This window comes from Chionomys nivalis, chromosome 1 (assembly GCF_950005125.1).
Source record: "Chionomys nivalis chromosome 1, mChiNiv1.1, whole genome shotgun sequence".
Lineage (NCBI taxonomy): Eukaryota > Metazoa > Chordata > Mammalia > Rodentia > Cricetidae > Chionomys > Chionomys nivalis.
Window position 1 is genome coordinate 58,671,484 of NC_080086.1, and position 13,730 is coordinate 58,685,213.

The following is a 13,730-nucleotide window of genomic DNA, read 5'->3' on the forward strand; positions in this document are numbered from 1 at the left end:
TCAGGGCTTACCCAGGTGGGAAAGACGGAGCATTAGACACTTAACCCACAACATCGATACCATCTTCTGATAGCTTTTCTGTGTCCTTTCCCTTTCCACAGAGGCCAAAAGCCTCACCACAAATGGCTACTTAAGCATTTTCTCCCAGAAGCTGGGAGAGAAAACTCTATTTACGACTGTCTTGTGTGTACCTCAAACGGCCCTTCAGTCTTCCGTCTTTCTTCAGCTGTCCACAGCTTTTATTGGCATCTTCCTTTCCTCTCGAGCCCATAAAAGGCACCCATCTGTATTTTACTAGAAAAGGTGACTGCTGTGGTCTGCAGTCTGTCTGCTGCTATAGTTAAGTTGCTGTCCCTGATTTTTTTTTACTTCTACTTTTCTGCAAAATGTCATTTCCCTAGGACAGCAAGATCCTGCTGTGTGTATCATGTGTACCCCAGCCATCGATGCCACACCTCAGCCCATACTGTACAAATATTCCATATTTATGCAGCTGTTCAGAGCAGATCCTACATCAGGCAGCCGTTACCAAGGCAACAGGACTCTTGCTTGTGCATAGCAGAGTAAACAGTCTTATAAACAGATGAGGCCGCGGTGGCAGCAGATGCATACTCCTTTAGAGAGGGCTTAGAGGGCTTAGAGGGGGGATTTTTTTTTTAAGGCATGCTTAGATGTTGAACACAGAGCCCTTTTCCAGATGTTTGGAGTTCAGGAGCAGTTCAGAGGGCCATCTGACATCAGTGGTGTTTATCAGAGGCAATGTTCAGCTGCCTGCCTGGCTGCTTCGTAATTTGCTGCCCCTGCACTCCCCCTCCCCACCCTGTCCGTGAGCCCCCATTCCAGAAAGCTTGGCCTTCCTCTAACACCTCTGAGCCCACTCCCATGCTCCCCTGCAGCATGGTGGTGGACAGGGCAGGGGACTCGCCCTTCCAAGTTCTCTGGTGGAGTGTGGGCAAGGACACAGCTGTGGGATACCACACTAAGTAACTGCATGTCACCAACGATCCCAGGCAGCTGAAGATACCAAAATGAGCTCTCGACACAGAGAAGAAAAACTGCAGAGGAGGAAAGAGAGGTCGTCTGGGGGTTTGTTTCTGGACAGTACCTAGGCAGTGGCCCTCTGCAAAGAGAGAACTAGGCTTTCAGACCTAATAAAACCAAAGGAAAGACAGTTTCACTGGCCAGCAGGCTAGATGAAGCATTCACGACAGGCTAGTCTCATCTCTGTGCCTCTGCTGGGGAAAGCAAGGCCTAGAGTTGAAATAGGCCTTGACCCACACTGATGGAAAGCACAGAATTAAGATACAAACTTAGCAGACGGGCGTCAGCAGTTTCACAGCCCGCAGAATTGGCGGAGCTGGGCTGACCCCACTCTCAGCACGTTTTCCTACATCCCTTTGTAGTCCGTAGCTTCTCCCTTAGGCCTGGGCAGAAGCATTAGCTGGAGCCCCAGCATAGAGATATCTATTCCCAGCCTCATCCCAGCTTTCCATCCTTAGTCTCCCTGGGAATGCTGGTGGCCACGGGGGTAGAGTTAGGTACACAGTGCCCTTCTCAAATGGGGTTGCCACATAACAGCTCTTGTCCTCATGAAGTTTCCCTCTTATTGTCCATAGGGATTAGTGCCTACATGAAGAGACACTTCCTTCTCCAAATTGGGGAACATCTAGTAGGAGAAGAATCTGCCTCCTTCACACCTGTCTCTGGGCTCTAGTAACACGAGAGTCAGCAGGGATAGAACCTACTAGGAATAAGCTGCTTCCTACAGCGCTCTGGTCCCAGCAATCAGTTCCCTCCCAGTTCTTGGTTTATCCCTCTCTAGAAAGGAGTGTGGATGTCACACTTTGAAAATCCAGGCCGTGAAACTCTAGCCACTAAAAATAGAGGTTCGTTTTAGTGCTGTGGGGATACCTTTATCATTCTGCACTTCAGTCTTATGAGATGGGTTCCTGCCCACAGGAATCCCAAGGGTCGATATTCTAATAGGCTGTCCCTGGGCAGGACTCCAACTGCCTGCTTATTGCCTGTTATAGCTCTCTTAGAAGCAGCCCCAGGTATCCCTCTCACTGCCCTGTTGCTGGTTATGAGCCATCCCTAGACCAGAACCCAGGACTAGATGATACTGTTAACTACTAGCCAAGGTTTGTTACAAGGATGGTTTTAGCGCCCCAAGCTAATAGCTTGGCCCAGAGATGGCATCCCCAAGGGAAGCACCCTCTTTCCATCAAAAGAGGCCAGAGGAACTAGTAAGAAGCAAGAGAAGAATTGAAGGGATGTGGGAGGTTTCCTAGCACACAGGACCGCGACAGCTGAGTTCTGCCATGAAGGAACTGTGGTTCCTCTTTTCCTGATGACACTGGGTGCAGATTGTGTGCCAACAGGATGACAACATCTTTTGCAAACATACTCATGTTTTTATCCTTACCAAGAGTAAGCAGGATTCCCCCACTGAGAGTTGGAGCCCACTCCTCCCTCCCCATTTCTTGCCTTTCCACTGACTTAGTCTGTTCAGAACCACAGGATGGGCAGTTTCTAAACAGCGCAAGCATTGCTCACAGCTCTGGAGTATGTATGTAAAGGCCGTGGTCAAAGACCTGACAGATTTGGTGTCTATGAAGGTCCACTTTCGGGCTCAGAGCTGGTATCTCATTATGTCACCATATGAGGGGATGAACAAGTTCCCTTGGGTCTCTTTTGCAAGGATATCGATTCATTCATATGGGCAGAACCTCATGATCAAATTAACTCTCAGAGGATCCTACTTCCTAATACTAGCATTGGTGGGTATTAGGAATTGAGCATGGAGTTTGAGGGAGAAACAGACACTCACACTATAGCATCCAACAAGCAGCTACTGTAACTGCCCTATGTCTCATGACGAGTAGTGATACAGTTCATCTATGCATCCACTATAAGTAGTGATATAGTTCATCTATGCATCCACTATAAGTAGTGATACAGTTCATCTATCCATCCACTATAAGTAGTGATACAGTTCATCTATGCATCCACTATAAGTAGTGATATGGTTCGTCTATGCATCCACTATAAGTAGTGATACAGTTCATCTATCCATCCACTATAAGTAGTGATATGGTTCGTCTATTCATCCACTATAAGTAGGAAGAACTATTACATAGGTCCTGAAGACCCCATGGAGACTTCTGACCCTCTCTCCATACAGTACCTCTTTCCGTGAAAGAGATAGGTAATAAACCTGTAAGTGTGGACAATGGTGTGATAGAAAGGAGTATTGACACTATACGGAAAAGTCAAGAAGCAGCCAGGGCTACTATTGGCAGTGGACAAGAAGGCTCTTGAGAAGCAGATTCCTGAGTAGAGTAAAGAAGACAGGACTGTTACGGCTTTTCAGAGCAAGATTTCTGAGTACAGATCTGGTCTCTGATGCCTAATTAATTTTATTACCTTAGGCAAGCCATTACCTGGTAGAAACTCAGCTCAAACAATCAAGTGCTTTATCAGACTAGTACTTTCCCAGATTGACTATCCCTTAAGTGGCATGTCTGGGAGCAGAATTGGTTCAACCTTTAGAATCATGCGTGTCTATAATGAGGTACTTGAAGGCTAGGATACAAGTCTAAACATGGAACTCATTTATATTTCCTATATAGCTTATGCATATAATCTCAAGATACTTTTATGTGACATCGTAAATACTTTTATGTACGAAGCAATTTTATTATACAGAATTTTCTGCTAGCAGCATCTTGTTGACACCAAAATTTTGGCTTTTGAAGCATTTTGAGTTTGGATTTTTCGATTAAGGATGCTCAACTTCTGTTGCTATTTGGGGAAAATGTGTCTCTGGCGGAATTCACGACTAAGCTGTTCTGATCTACATTTTCCATGCTGCTACCAAGGGAAGTTAAGAAGCCAACTGACTATAAGTTCTAACTTATTCTACTGGATAAGGATGTGGGCACAGATTGCATGGGGCCTGATCATAGAGCAAGTGACGTAGTTTTTTGTTTGTTTTGCTTTGTTTTGATATTATTTCATGTGGTATTGTAGTGCTCGGTACAGCTCCTCAGCCTCCTTTCTGTCTCTTGCTTCCCAGGAATCGACCAAGGTCAAATGACCTATGACGGCCAACACTGGCATGCTACCGAGACCTGTTTCTGCTGTGCTCACTGTAAGAAGTCCCTCCTGGGGCGACCGTTCCTCCCAAAGCAGGGCCAGATATTCTGCTCACGGGCCTGCAGTGCCGGGGAGGACCCCAATGGCTCTGACTCATCTGATTCGGCCTTCCAGAACGCTAGAGCCAAGGAGTCTCGCCGCAGTGCCAAAATTGGCAAGAACAAAGGCAAAACAGAGGAGGCCATGCTGAGCCAGCACAGCCAGCTGCAGGTGAGTTCTAACCGGCTCTCGGCTGATGTGGACCCCCTGTCCGTGCAGATGGATCTCCTTAGCCTATCCAGTCAGACACCCAGTCTTAACCGGGACCCTATTTGGAGGAGCCGGGATGAGCCCTTCCATTATGGGAATAAGATGGAGCAGAACCAATCCCAGAGTCCTCTGCAGCTCCTCAGCCAGTGCAACATCAGAACTTCCTATGGCCCAGGAGGGCAGGCAGCAGGAGCCCAGCCTGACGTGTGGGCCAAGCACTTCAGCAATCCCAAGAGAAGCTCATCAATGGCCATGAAGGGGCATGGTGGCAGCTTTATCAAGGAATGCCGTGAGGACTATTACCCAGGGAGACTGATGTCCCAGGAGAGCTACAGCGATATGTCCAGCCAAAGCTTTAGTGAAACCCGAGGCAGCATCCCAGTTCCCAAGTACGAGGAGGAGGAAGAGGAAGAAGAAGGTGGCATATCAACGCAGCAGTGTCGGCCCCGTCGTCCACTCAGTTCCCTGAAATACACAGAGGACATGACACCCACGGAACAAACTCCTCGTGGCTCTATGGAATCACTGGCCCTGTCAAATGCAACAGGTAAGTTGGTCCTGGGCACTACAGTGTTTTTCTATACAATGTCTTTCCACATGGATGGTGAGGAAGGTTGACTTCCGTCTTTAATGTCTCTAATAGAGAAGAAGCCTGAGTTCAAAGTCTGGATGCTTATGGTACATGATGAGGTTTAAGAGTGGGCAGATGCTCTCGGTAGAAGGAAAGGAGCCAAGTCAGAAATTATGCCTTCTCTGGGTTTGGCTTCAGCTTGCCGGGTAGGGCTCTGGAGATTGTGTGGCATTTCTTCTGGTGACATTCAGACTGATGTGCATCCTACCACGCCCACCCATCATTGCCTTTGGACTACTTGAGAGTGGCATTGTATGTGTATGTGGGGGGAATATAGCAAAGTTGGAGGGGTGGCCAGGGGTAAGGCGAAATGTTGGCCAGTAGCATTCATGAGGAAGAATAGCTGTAAGGTGGTGTTTACCGCACACCTGGGATGCGAGTGCCCCAGCCTGGTGTTGTTTGAGGAGCCCAGTATCTCAAAGACATACAAATAAAATGTAATATGTAGATATTAAATATATATATAACATGTATATGAAATACAGAGAAATATGCAGATGAGGAGGAAAGGGACAGGATGGAGGCAGACCATCCAAGGACACTGTCTCCAACAGTTTTCCAGCTGGCTATAGAGATCAGACAGTTGCCTAAGATGACCGTGGCTTTACTGTACGTTCTGTGTGCTTCTCTTACTGATCAGGGTATGCAAGCTGGCCAGAGGGCTGTGTCAGACTCAACCAGTGAGTCATTTGTCGGGAGTGTCTCAGTCAGGCTCAGCACAGCCACTGTTAGTCTGCGCCTGGATAAGAATGATCTAGGGTGTACTAGGTATACTAGTGTTTCTGTCTCTCTAACAGCGGAGAATCGGAGTCACGGGTGTACCTTCCTACCTGGTCCCACAGTCAGCAACATGTCTGGGGTCTACACCCTTTTGTCATTGCGGCATAGAGACATCTCCTTGTAGGCCATGGGTGAGGCTTGCTCGAACTGTGAATAGAGAAGGTAAACTCTGGTAGCCCCACCTGATGGGCTCAGCTGCTGCTCAGCCCCCGCTGCCAGTTATCATAAACAGGAATGTTTCAGCTAATAAATACAGTTCTTTCCACATACCAACCATTGTTCTGGGCACAACGCAAATATTAATCATTAATTAAGTTATCACACTACAAGGAAAACATCATTATTCTTATTTCTGAGCTGTGAAATCAGAACCAAAAAGTTAGAGTATTATTCAGTTTTTTAAAATTAATTAAATCTGCCCTTTGACAACTTCATGCATGTGTATAGCATATTGTGATTACTCTCCTGCACCAGCCTCTCATCTCCCTCCCAGGCCTGCTCTCTTCCCCTCCTGCCAATAGGTCCCTTTTTCATGTCCATGTCATTTTGTTTTGTTTTGGGACCCACTGAGTTCTAACCAGGGGTTTTCTGAGTGACCAGAGCATGGAACTACCCATGGGAGCTTGGAGGGTACTCATCCAAAGATAATGACTCCCCACCCTCCCGGAGCCCTCAGTAGCCATTAGTTCAGCAGGAAGGAGTAGGGCCTGCATGACCCCTCCTGTCCAGGCTTGGCTATTGACCCCAGTGTTCCAGGGATGAACAAGGAGGTGCCCCATTGACTCCAGAGCCACACTTTCTGTTAACCAGCAGCTGCTGTCATCATATGCCCCCACTTGATTAGATCTTTCAGAGCAGTTAAAAACACAGACTTTTAAAGATGTGGAATCCATTTGAACTCTCTCCACAACAAACAAAAGCCTGAGTCGTAGGATGTCTATACAATGAGTTTCGCCTTGTCTCTCTCCTCAGAAGCTTTTACTAACTGTTTTCCCATTTGTCCCAGAAGACAAAGCTCAGCTGTTCTTACCACCCCCCCCAACCCGTTTCAGATGATGGAAAAAATGAGACTTGGGTGAATAAGCACCTTCCCTGACATTGTAGAAATAAGCAGTTGGTGCAGCAAGGACTTCCCTGGAACACTCATGTGCTATAATCATAAGAGGACAGTAGGTAAACATGCACTTCAGCCTCTGAAGCTGGTTTAGGCAAGACCACGTGCCCTAGAACCACTAGGACATGTGGTAAGATGTGTGCTCCTCAGCCTTCTCCCCAGCGCCTCTGCAGCACAGCTCACCAGAGGCAGAGCCCAGGAATCTGTGTTGCTAGCTCCTCCATGTTGTTCCGATGTGTATTGTTGTCTTAAAACATGTTCTGGGTTTGTCTATTTTGACCATAACATTAGGGGATCTTATGAGGAAATTGGGGGCATCAAGAAGGAGTCTGAGGAAGGCCAAGAAAGCACACACAGTCTCCAGTTCTAAGGGAGAGATGAGGGGTGTTTACCCTGTAGTTCTCAGAGGATCATCAGTGGACACTCCCTCTGCCTCTGATTTCTGAAGGGAAACATGGAGCCATGTGTGATGAGGCTGAGAAAAAAAGACTCCGGAGATCAGCACTGTCCGATATGGTAACTAGCAACCATGTGTAACTATTAAAATTAGATTAATTAATATTAAATGTAATGAACGTCACAGGTCATTGGTCTATAGGTAAGATATAAGTGCTATATTAATGAGGGTTCTCTAAAGGAACAGAACTGATATACATACATTCATGCATACATACATACATACGTACGTACGTACATACCAGGAGGTTGTACAGGGAGGTATTAAACCACCTTACAGGATGTATGTAATTCAGGGAGTCTAACAATGGCTGTATCACAGTCAAGAGGCCAAGAATCCAGGAGTTGTTCAGTCCACAAGGCTGGATGTCTGAGTGGCCCCAGTCTAGCGCTGAAGGCCTGGGGGATTCCTGGAGAGCTGCGGGTCTACAGTCTGTATTAGAATCCCAAAGAAACTGGTCCTCACACCGGCAAAGGAATGTCTCAGAGACGGGATAGAAGAACTTGCTGGCGAGGGTGAGGGCAAGCAGGCAGAGAGCAAAGCTTACATCTTCCATGTCCTTTTAACCTGGGTGTCTGCCAAGAGATGCCACCCAGGTTTAGAGTGAGCCTTCCAGCTTCATATAACCTGTTCAAGAACTCTCTCACTGGAGTGCCCGGCAGCTCGAGTTTCAGTTAATTCCAGGGGCAGTCAGGTTGACAGCCAAAAGGAGTTATCTCAAGTGCAACAGCAATGGACCGAAATGTAAATTGCCTTTCCATTAATTTAAATTGCATTAACCGCATGAAGCTAATGGCAACCCTGCCAGACGAAAGGACAGAGTAAGTGTGTGGTCTGTGTGCAGGGTTAACCCCACTGTCAGTCTCTGGGAGCTCTCACACAAGCCTTGGAGCCTTGGTTTTATGGTTTCTCAGCCACTGGTTGAAAACAATAGTAGGTTGGGAGTTACGGTTCCGACATTAATTTCTTCAAAAATCATTATTTATTTGTTTTAGACAGGGTCTCATGGCTGACCTCAAACTCATTATTATATAGCTGACAAGGACCTTCAGCTTCTGGATCTCTTGCCTCCAGTGCTGGGATCACAGGAACACACCACACCCAGTTCATGAGGTGCTGGGGGTTCAACCTGGGGCTTTGGGGAGAACACTCTACCCAGTTACTTCTCATATGGACCCTGGGCTCAGATCGTCCCTTCATCTATTTTTTAACGCACGACTAGGGATTGAATCCAGAGCCTCACGCCTGCGCAGTCAATGCTCCACCCCTGAGCTGTACCTCCACCGCCTTTTTCCTTTCATGGTTTGTTTTGAAGCTAGGTCTCACTCAGTTGCCCAGCAGGCCTCGATTAGTGATCCTTCTTGCTCAGCCTCCTGAGCAGCTGGATCGCAAGCCCCGACTACCAGGCCTAGCTCCACTTCATTGCTCAGGAGTCCTGTGACTTTAAACAAGTCTCAAAACAAGTTCTCAAAGACTTGATTTTCTAGAAATCAGGATTTAATGACTTAATACTTCCTTTGTAGGGATTTTACAAAAATTCAAGGGTAGGTGTAGTTAAATTCAAGAGACGTGTCTGCCCCTCTGTAATGGTTTCTGGATACTGCATATTGTTAGTTCCTTTTCCTCCAGGACACATGCAGGATGACTCAGCTGCCCCCTCTCCTGGTGTTCACCAATGTGGGGGTTTGCTGTGTGTAGCAATACCCCTGTGACCTCATCTTTCCCCAAGCAGCAACTGAAGAAAGCAGGAAAGTGAAGAAAGTCGTTTTGTGCCCTTGGTTTACCATGGGACTATGAGACATGACGACCAGGTAGAAAAATGAGGGCTAATATTACAAGCACAGCTTCTGGTCCTCCTTGTAGCACAGCATAAATGACTTTTTACATCCTATCCCACATAGTCCTACACTGAAGATACAGCTTTGAAAGCTGTAGAAAGCTGGCCTTCTCTTTTCTGATCCTCGGGGATGCATTTGAAGTCCGCCAGAACATTTAGTAGTCTTTTGAGGATACAATGATCTGAACCATTCATTCATTTCTAAGCCTTGGAATCATAGACTGGGTTACAGATATCATTCACTAAGCCTCTAACGCTTGGTTCAGGAGAATGGATTTATTCTTCCTTCTGAGGTAGGTAACTTATGCTGTTGGGTAAGTTCAGTGTTTAATCTGGCCGACAGCATGGTCCTTTGTGGACAGCATTGTTCTTTTGAACAGATCTTAATAAAAGCACAACTCAGTCATTTGCCAGCATTTGATCTGGGCCCTGGCACTACCCAGATTGTTTAGAACTGGGAGTGCGCAAGCCGTTCTCCATGGAAAACGCGGTCCATGCCTTCTGCTACCACTGGGTGACTCAGGAAAGCACAGTTACCACTGTGTAAACACCAGTGGGAGAACGTTGCAAAGCTCCTTAACCCTGCTCTTTCCCAGATGTCATGGGTCACTACACGATAATAGTGATCATAGAAGACCACTGGTCATGAGTCAACGCCTGACACCTTTACGTGCATTGTAGTTTAGAATCCTCGGGGATAAAGCACTATCACAGCCATTTCGGGGATGAGAACGCTAACGTTCATGGCAGTTGTCAATGCTGACACCATGCCTTAGATAAATAGAAGTTCCTACTTCTTTAATGTAAGTTCTAACAAATGGCGGTGACTTGAACCCAGGTGGGGCAGACTGTAAAGTCCGTGCTCTTACCTGCCCTGATCCATGTCCTCACGAGAAGGGCCATGATCATGGCCAGGGGATTTGCACAGTGATTTTATATAAGGAAACGAGGCCTCTATTTCCTGCTGTAGCTGGTGTGTGTGTGTGTGTGTGTGTGTGTGTGTGTGTGTGTCAGTCTGACTTGGAGGTGAAGCATAAGAGCACAAGTCTGCAGTAAAGCCGAAGGACCAGGAGGCAGAGGGATCAGTCGTGTGTGATGTGCCGAGATCGGTCAGCCTTAGAAAGACGAGGGAGACCGGGACAGATGGTCCAGGGGTTGGTGCCCAGGCAAGTGAAATAATAGAAGAAGGTCAGACCTGGCCCCAGTGTGTGGCAGAGATGGGACTGGAGGCCTCTGACAGAAGCCATTACCACTGGACAGCTCTAGGCTATGAGATGGTCCTGGCTGAAAAACTGAGCATGGTCCTCAAGGAATAACTGCTTTCTGTAGGTGGTGGTTAGAGCAGCTAGAGCCGAGACCAGCAGGAAGGGAATCCAGGTGCAGGAGTCAGGGAAAGGGAAAATGACTTCTTCGTTCCCATTCATTCAGCATCTGTGACTTGAGTGCCTGCTCTGTGAAGTACAGCTGGCTGAACGAGAGCACAGGCTGTGCAGGGCCTGCGGAAGTCGAAGGCTGGCTTACCTATTCTTGCTTCGGTGTCCTCATCTTTAAACTGTAACGTCAGGGTTGCTAAGGAGAATTCAGAACAGTGCCCTGCACCCTGGAAGGGTCCATAGGACATCAGCAGCTGCTGGCATTAGTAGGGACAACTGTCTGTATGTGCCGCTAAGGATGTGCTCTGAGCTAAAATGAGCTGGGACCTTCTCTGCTTGTATCTATAGTCTAGTGGAGTTGACAGTAACCATTCGAAGGAGCAGTATAGAACTGCAGGTGGTAGGGATGGTATCCTACAAGCTATACACAGGAGGAGTCTTGGTGCAGGCAGGCAATCGAGGAGGGCATCCTGAAAAAGAGAGACAATAAGGGAAGGACTGTGAACAGTGTGAAGAGCAGCACGTGCAAAGGCCCTGTGCTTGTAGGATATGGAAAGTGTGCGCGAGGGAAGCTCATGGCTGGATGGAAGACAGTCACAAGTCTGGTAAAGAAGGAAAGACCTCCGAGGGATATGGGAAAGCCTTTAAAATGTCACGCCAAGAAGGGAGCAAGGGGACATCATCTGATCTACATATTGATGAGATGGCCTTATGGCCATAATAGTTTTAGGGCCATGTAACTAGCAAAGAGCCAGTATGGCCTCATAGGAAGACCAGAGCGAAGGGGGCAGTCCAGAGTAGTGTCCAGGATATAAACAGGGTAAAGAAGTTTAAAATAAGAGGAAGGTCAAGACAACCTGTGCAGGGAATGGGTCTTGGGAGACAGGGGAAGACTGACTTGCAAGACACTGGTGCTGGGTGAGAGGTTTCAGCATCAGAACCGCTGACTTGTGCCAGCATCGGCAGAAACTGCCTGTGTGGTTGGCCTGGCTCCGAGGAGAGAGCTGACGGGCTCCCCACCTTTTGTCACATCCACGGCACACTTTGTCATTTGTACCTTTGGACAGGCCTCATCTCCCTCCCTGGAGAAGGGGGATTCAGTTGTTCGATGCAAAGCCATTGGTGGCTGGAGGTGGGGGTGAGGTAAGTTTTTCAGCATTCATGGCAAGCGGAGAAGTTGCGAACAACAGCAACAGTCTGAAGCGACCACTGGCATGGCTCGCTCTCCCGGAAATGTCTGAAATGCCTTTTAATCATTATAATGCAAACTAGTTCCATAAGCACTGGGGGTGGAACAGTTCCTCTGCTCTGTATAGCTGGGCTATCTATTCTTCAGTGTGGTTTCTTTATTTAAATAGTTAAGCAGAACCCCCTTAACCACTGGGTACCATTTGAGGGGCCACACCTCAGATATGCTCAGGAAACGTCTGGCCCTAATCTTCCAGTTAATTTCTATGTTAATAACTTGTCTTGTTGTCATGGCAAAAGCAACTGAAAGAAGGAAGGTTCTGTCTGGGCTCACAGCCCCAGGGTATAGTCGGCGTGGTAGGGACATCAAGGCAGCAGGACGGCATGATCGTCGAGGCCTGGCTCATGGTGGCTGACCACACTGCATCCACAGTCAGGAAGAAGAGAAAGATGAGCATCGGTATTTGGTTTGCTTTCTCCTTTTTATTCAGTCTAGCACCCAATGGTGTTTGGAGCTGTGCATTTGAAAGCCTAGAACCTACTTGAATCCTATCCATTGACCTCCCCACTAGGGTCCGCCTGGGAAGGACTTGGGAAATGCTTCAGAATTGTCATTGCACTGGCATACAGACTCTTGTTTGCAGTGGGCAGGGTCTGCGCCATGTGTTCCCAAGTTCTTGGCCTCTTACTCAAGAACAAAATAGAAGTCCACACAGATTATAAAGTAGCATGGTAATTAATCAAAAGCAAAGCCACAGTATGGATTAGAAATAAATAATACATTGTCAAGATTGACAGTGGACACATGAGTGCAGGTACTCAAGGTGCCTGATTATTGTTTGGAGCTTCTCTTTATGACATTCAAGAGGTAGAGATTTTAGGTCACTAGGGATATAATTTGAGTGGTTCACAATTTTGAGAAAGAGGCTTAGATCATATAATTTTTGCTCACTCCTCATATCCCTTCCCATAATGCATCTGATCTTAGTTGTATGAATGCCAGTTATGCCTCCATATAAGATGGTAATTAGGGGGGTCCCATTGCCCTTATTGTCATGCATCTGGACCTGATCAGGCTGAATGGGTCCCTAACCCATAGGTCCCCATTTGTGTTCCAGAATGTGTTTAAATAGAAACAGGATGTTATCAGGGCATTTGCTAAGGGAGTAACTTATTTCTGTTGTTTAAAGCGGGTATGAGACTCTATGCAGGTGGGAACCCAGGTTGCCAACAGGTTGCTAGGTGCTTTGGAGAGGGGTATGCTCGCAACCCAAGGCAGGTTGCTAAGTTACATAAGATGCTGAGTTACATAATGTGGCTGTTAGCAGCCCTATCCCTTAGTATCCAATAAAGAGGAAAGAGATTAATTTTTTTTTCAGTAGCCCATTCCCAAAGTCCAGAATTAAATCTCATTGCTCTGACTTGGATCACTTAACAGTTCTTAAGTTGACCTCCATGGCCAGAATCACATGCCCAACACAGGACTAGGCAGTGAAGTCAACCTTTCATTACCGCAGCGGGTGGGGGGTTATACTACCTACTTTTATGTTGGTGTGGTATACTACCATGACCAAAGCATCTTATAGAAGAGGGTTTGTCTTAGATTACAGTTTCAGAGAGGTAGAGTCGATCATGGTGGGGAGGCATGTTTATAACCTCTTTGGGATCTGGACAGTCAGTTCAGTCAAGAGTAAGTAACCGTGGCTGCTGATGAGAAAGGGTGGCTGATTTTGTTTATTTGATCACCAAAGGAATGACACTGGAAAACTGTTCAACAAAAAAATGTATCTTGGCATCCTCCATTTTCTTGTAAAGCATGCCAGCCTGAAAGACAAGCATCAGCTCTCTCAAGGCTTGTACGGTGCCGACCTTCCCATGATCACCTGCTGTGTCCCTTGCGCTCATTCTGGTGTTAACACAGGATCTTTCAGTAGGTCTGTACC

At 47.1% G+C, this 13,730-nt stretch overlaps 1 protein-coding gene across 4 annotated transcripts in view; it reads left to right on the top strand.

Annotated features, from left to right (window-relative positions):
* The window catches only part of Prickle2 (prickle planar cell polarity protein 2), a 355,220-nt gene that overhangs the window by 313,666 nt on the left and 27,824 nt on the right, over positions 1 to 13,730 (top strand). For all 4 annotated transcript variants that reach the window (XM_057767802.1, XM_057767809.1, XM_057767826.1 and 1 more), the window contains one exon: positions 4,079 to 4,954. In XM_057767802.1, coding sequence (XP_057623785.1) covers positions 4,079 to 4,954 — 876 coding nt within the window. The remainder of the gene's footprint in view (positions 1 to 4,078; positions 4,955 to 13,730) is intronic.